A 6,657-nucleotide genomic window follows, 5' to 3' on the forward strand; every position below is an offset into this window, starting at 1 on the left:
GCTGTAGTTTGTGAAAAATAATTTCACTTTGGAAACTTCTACCATGTCGGGGGGCGGAGCTAAAGTAAACAAACGGATAGGGGGAATAGGGGAGGGGGGTTTCTATTGCAACTTCTGCATACAGCACGTTCTGGAGAGAGATGAAGAACAGGMAGAACTGAAAAGGTGAAATTTCATTATTTGAGATTCTTTTTGTGAACTAAATCAAATGAACATGTTTTGTACAGCCCACAGATGGATCCTAACTTGTGCTAAGACCCCCATAATAGGCCCACTTTAAAACATCCCTAACCAGCCTGTAAAAAGAGCGCTAAAAATCAATATTTTTTTACAGACTGGTTAGGGWTGTTTWAACCCCAGCTTTGTGTAGCAGGGGTCATATTTATGTTACAACCAGGCATGGACCTCTTTCTGATTTGAGTCCAAAATAACCGGGTCATAATAATGTGTTTTTGTCCTATTGATTATATTCTTTTTACTGAGTCCAGAATAGGGTTGGGCAATATGAAAAACAAACAAAACAGATCACGATGAATTTTTTCATATCGTCCAGTTTTAGAATATAATTTTAACATTAAATATGCCATAAAAAACATAAACCCTACAAACAGCAACAATTTCTGCACACTTGCCCACTGAATAGGATCTAAGCTCATTATTTGTTTTGSAAGGATTTTTTTAAAGTTCTGTCTGATTCTGCACACAACAAAATGTTGGATAAACTCCCAGCTTCTGAGTGTTCAGGAGTTTGCAGCGTCTCTCAGCTGCTGTTTGTGATGAGACTCAGACAGGAAGCAGGCTTCACGTCACGTCCAGCCCATCGTAAAAAAAACTTACAGAAAAGGTCTTCTCCAGATAAATAAAGAACTGCTGGAACATTATTCTGTCATAAACTTACCCTAAGACCACTTCATAGTTTTGGAGGAYGTTGTCGTTTTAGTGAGTCTGTTTCGCTGCACATCGCAGTTCACTTCTCTTTTTTCCCTCTGTGTCAGTAGGGCAGCTCAGGGCTCACCCCAGCAACCAAAATACCTCAGATACATGCCCAAATAGGCGAATTCTGTGAGACTCAGCTTTTTGTACTGGATTACATTTTGTTTGGTTACTTCTGCGATTCTGTCCGCGTTTCCTTAGCAACTTATAAATGGAAGTGGAATAGAAGAAGGTGGATTCTGATTGGCTGTTGTTGTGCACATTTCCRTCATGTTTGATCAGGGCTGGTAAATCGTGCCACAACAAGAAAATTGTGGATAAAAGAGGAATGGTCACATCAGCAGTTTGGCAAATATAATCAGCCTTTTATCTCCTGGTTCTCATTTCAAATAGGTAAAACAAAAAACAAATCAATAAATATTGACATCGACTGATATGAAACACTTATATAGTGACATATTTTTCAGCCATATCACCCAGCTGTTCTTATGATACACTTCCTGTATGTCAAGAAATCCAACTGCATGGTGTCCACCTCTTTAAAAACAACAATATTGAACCAAAACCATTGTGATTGATTAAAATCACAGTTCATGTCTTCTTATCAAAGCTTTTTTCACAAAGATTACTCACCACACTGAAGTCCAGATTCTGTTCGATCCATTCTTGGCCRTCTTTGAACTCCTCGTGCAGACCCATGATGTACAGAGTATCTAAGGCATCCACAATGGATGCTCCCAGCTGAGAGTTACCTGCACAAAACACATGCAAAAAAAACATGTTAGATTTATGTGTTTATTCAAATACAGCCCATATTCTATGTAAAATTAATCAAGGGTTTGGAAGATTTTCTGTTTGAAATTTACTCATTGTTTGGAGGACAGAACAGAACATATAATTTTTTAGAGTAAAATTTWAATTTTAGAGTAGTTTAAAACCCTTATTGTTTCTTCTCAGCTCCTGTGTGCATCTGTGGAGTCATTAGGAACAATTATTGTTTCATCTGTTGTTAAGCTGTATGTAATTCAAACTTGACTGTATTGTTTTATAAATTCTGAAACCTTTGAGATGTCAGTTGCTTTAGTGTTAGTGGTGTTTGAAATAGTCATTAGCTCGTCAGTCTGGTCAGAATTAAACCTTGTTTCTCTAAACTGAGGTTCTTTAAAGAGCTGCCTACAAGTAAAATGTTGATTCTTTACAAACTTTCCAAAAGACCCCTCTTAAAAAGATGAGAACCATCCCTTTAAGTGAAGTGTTTATATGACAGTTTCTTAATGTAGAGCTCACTTTGACTCTTTGATGCATCAACCTTGTTTCTTCTTCTTTCCTCCCCCATTACTCATCTCACAACCTCTGAGATCTCCAGGAACTCTTCATATAAAACATGATATAYATCAAGTAGACGTGTACATGTTACTATAAATAACCTGAGGACAGTATTTATACCAACTAAAACCAAAACACCACCTGTACTTTGGGACTTTGACCAGATTTTTGTATTAGGTTTTACTTAGAAAAAAAATTGTGCACATATTAACTGTTAATTGCTGTTTGAATACATATAACTGCTTACCTTTATATTTTTTGTCATATGATGTTTCTGCCAATGTGGTGGCTACTATCTCAGTTATTACTATGAGACAGATTGCAGTTTTAATTAAAAGTACAGGAACTTTAATCTGCAGTTAAATTTTTCCAACACACACAAAAGTTTCTCTAACCTTGAGAAATCCTGCACTCTTTCAATTGAGGAAATAACCTTGTAAAGACACTTGAAAAAAAACTTGATTCTCCATTTTCTTTCTGCTCCATCATTCAGTCTTTCCATCAGCCCCTCCTCCTACCTACCCATCTGTTTGTTCTCATTCATCACTGTCGTCCTGTGTTTTTGTTAATCTTACTTTGATCGCTCCATCCAAACCCCGATTTACAGATACTCCTCTACCCATCTGTTTTTCAGCCCAATTCCTTTTTTTCTTCAGCATTCTGCTCACACAAATACTCATTTTTTTCTGCTTATCTCCKTTGAGCTTGCCTTTACCTGCCATCATCCTTATCTTGCTGTGCAGTGGTTTCTCTGCTGCTGACCAGAATGTCAGACGTGTGCAGCCATTTAAATATTAGCGGCTTCATATGAAAAGCTAAATTGGCACTTCCAAGTGCTAGGTGTTTGGATGCCAGGCGCTGCTTATCCAAAACAAATTGGCCAGGATGTGGTTTGTTTAGTTGGGGAATTATCATCTAAGCCTCTATCACATACATACCCCAACAGACAAAATTTAAAACACACTCTCGTCTCTTTTTTATTTGACTAAACCACACACCTTCTGACTACTTCAACTGAACTCTTACTTTACTCCATCATCGCCTCTCCATCTATCACAATTTCACACACCTCTCTCTCCTTTTCCATTATCTCTCTCTCTCTGACACTCACACCTCCCTCTCTCTCCCTTTCTCTATCTCTCTCTCTGTCGCTCTGCCAGTTTCATTAGACAACGGGCTCCTGAGCGCTCTGGTGTGAATTCACATGAGGCTGAGAAGCGTCATACCATTATTCAGGCTCTCTTCTCCCTGTGTGGTAAACTGGAGGCTCGCTCATGGTAGAAGACAATGCAATGCAGAGCTCTGAGATGTTTCTAAGATGGATGTGRGTTTGTTTGGGTTGGAGGAACACGAGCACAGAACAAAGTGTAGGAAGGTTGTGAAATTACATTACAAGAGACAGCTGGAGATAAGCATMAACTATCTTTAGGAAACCCAARTTCTCAGAGAAAAYACAAGGAGAASATGCAAACTACACAGAAATACTCCAGGTCCAAATGAACCCAGGACCTACTTGATGTGTGGTTAGTGTTGGCCACTAAGTAGTTGTGCTCTTCCAAAGTCAAAAAGAATATGGGTAAAAACCTTTTTTGAAATCTAAGTAGACAGAAAAAGCAATGAGTACTTATCTACCTTCTATACTCTGTTTAGTTAAAATATGAATAMTTAAGTCATTCATTTGATTTTAGTAAAATGGGTTTATTGTAAGGTCTGCACTTTAATCAGAATAATTAGCAGTTTCTTGTATTATTATAAACAGGTGAAATATTCTCATTAACTGTATTAATCAGGAATTGTTTTCATACTTGATTTAAAACAGATAAATCTCTCTAGTCAATCGTATAGCTCAATTGGATATCACATATGCTACATCTYCAATTTCTGATATTTATAAAGAACACCTTATGGCACAATCAGTTTGATACACTGGCTGCAGATCAGGCTGTCGAACTGCTGCTTAAAACAATTAGTGTGTACTTTGAACAGGGTGACAAAGCTGGTAAGCTGTTGGCACACTAACGTCGGCAGACTGTTTCACCCCAACAGATCCCAAAAATYGCCACATCCACAGGCACTACAACAGACCAAGAAATGATTAATGTAAAATTTAAGAATTACTACACCTCACTATAATCATCTGAAGTAAATGCAGGGAAGGGGATTTTGATGGCTTTGTCTCCCAGTTGGAAATTTCTCAAGTCCACTTGAATACAGCAAAAGAATTAGAAACCCTGATAACTACCACAGAACTTCTTACTGCACTTAAAGCAATGCAATCTGGCATATGTCCAGGGCCAGATAGCTTTGATGGAGTTTTATAGATGCTTTCTTTCAAAACAAACTTTCCCCAGTTCTGACTGAGATGTTCAACAAATCCTTTATGCTTGGTAAACTGCCACAAACATTAAACCAGGCATCAACCTCTTTCATATTAAAAAAGGTAAGGATCCTCTTGACTGCTCATCTTACAGACCTATCTTACAGACCTATTAGCTACTCAATGTGGACTTTAAACCCTTGTCCAAGTTGCTTGCCCTTTGTCAGGAAATAGTGCTGCAAAATGTAATTTCTACAGACCAAACAGAGTTCATTAAAAATAGACATTAACTTTTTAACTTAAGACGTCTTTTTAACACCATCTATAATCTCCCACTAACAACTTTACCACAAGCAATTATATCCTTAGACACAGAGAAGGCATTCKAATGGACATATTTATTTTACACTTTACAGAAATTTATTTTATTTCCTGGGTGAAGCTTTTAAACTCATCAACTTCGACCTCCCTAAGAACAAATAATAATTACTCATCTTATTTCCCCCTTTATAGTTCTACACATCAAGGCTGTCCTCTAAGCCCGCTTTTATTTGCTTTGGCTATTGAGCCTCTTTCCAYTGGACTCTGCAGCAGTATGCAAATTAACAGCACTGCATGTTATGGACAAGAATAGAAAGTAGCATTATATGCAGATGATGATCTTTTTTTAATCACCAACTTCTCAATATCAGTTCCAGCTGCACTTTCCATTTTTCAGTCATTTGTATCAATATCTGGTTACAAATGAAATCTAGGAAAAAGTGAACGTCTTCCTCTTAAGGCAGCATAAGAATATCCACTTTATACTCTATCAGTTAAGGTTGTCCAGCATGATCTGAAATATCTAGGGGTTCAGGTTACTTCTAAATTAAAAGATCTCTACCAAGCTTCGGGAGCATGAGGTACCAGGCCTGTTGAWATGGGCTGTAAGGTCCCTGTAAAACCAGTGTCAGAGCTTGATCTRCATTGCCGGTAGTGAGTTGAGCACGTTTCCAGTGAGAATTTGCCTTTTGTCATCGATTCTGTTCATAACTTTTATGGACAGAATTTCTAGGTGCAGCCAAGATCATGAGGGGATCCATTTTGTTGATCTTAGGATCGCGTCTCCGCGTTTTTCCAGATGATGTGGTCCTATTGGCTTCATTAGGTCGTGATCTCCAGCTCTCATTGGAGCGGTTCACAKCCGAGTGTGAAGTGGTCAGTATGAGGATCAGTGCCTCCAAATACAAGACCATGGTCTAGAGCCGGAAAAGYGTAGAGTGCCTTCTCCGGGTCGGGGAAGAGGTCCTGCTCCAAGTGGAGGAGTTTAAGTATCTCAAGGTCTTGTTCACGAGGGAGGGAAAGGGAAGAATGGAGCTGGAGATCGAAAGGCAGATTGGTGCTGTGTCTGCTGTAATGCAGGCGCTGTACCGATAGGGGTGTAAGAAAATATCGATTCACTTAAATATTGCGGTATTTCATTTCCCGATACTGTATTGATATTCTAAAGCCCTGTATCGATTTTTTATTAAGGTTTAAAATGTCAACTTTCCTGCCAACCGTTCGTTTTTATGTTGTAGTTCAGGCTCTGACTGCTAGTTGGCAGCAGTGAGCCATCCATTTGGATCCTCAACCTCTTGAGCCAGAGAGTAAGGGTAACAACAAGTGTCTTGTGCGCTCTTTTTTCCAATGTTACGGAAGGCAGGCAGGCAGGCATGCATATATAGCGCATGCATCTAGCGTCTCGAGCTCGGCACCCCCCACCCGTGACATAAAACTCTGTCTGATGCTCTCAACGTCCGGCTCATCGAATCAAAGTCCATATACTTTAAGTTTATCCTGCTGTGTTCGCTTCAAAAATAGTTTAACTGTGTTGTTTAACGTCTCCATTAATTTACTGTTCATTTTCGGGACCTGCCCTGCTGTTCGACTCACAGTTATGCAAATCACGTTCTGGATGCAGGTCAGCTGATCCCAGAAACTCTGTGTGCACCAGCTTAATCTCATCTATTTACTGAACTTTATGACAACATATAGGCTATTGTTAAGTGTTGGGTGACCATATTGTAAATTAATATTAAAAATTAAAAGCTGCAAAAAAT

General features: G+C 38.8%; 1 protein-coding gene across 2 annotated transcripts in view; it reads right to left on the reverse strand.

Annotated features, from left to right (window-relative positions):
• man1a2 (mannosidase, alpha, class 1A, member 2) overlaps window positions 1-6,657 on the reverse strand; it is a gene marked incomplete at its 3' end in the record, with an annotated part of 171,924 nt that overhangs the window by 84,704 nt on the left and 80,563 nt on the right. For both annotated transcript variants that reach the window (XM_014026637.1, XM_014026638.1), the window contains 1 exon segment: window positions 1,567-1,685. In XM_014026637.1, coding sequence (XP_013882091.1) covers window positions 1,567-1,685 — 119 coding nt within the window.

This window comes from Austrofundulus limnaeus, unplaced genomic scaffold, assembly GCF_001266775.1.
Source record: "Austrofundulus limnaeus strain Quisiro unplaced genomic scaffold, Austrofundulus_limnaeus-1.0 Scaffold575, whole genome shotgun sequence".
NCBI classification, from domain to species: domain Eukaryota; kingdom Metazoa; phylum Chordata; class Actinopteri; order Cyprinodontiformes; family Rivulidae; genus Austrofundulus; species Austrofundulus limnaeus.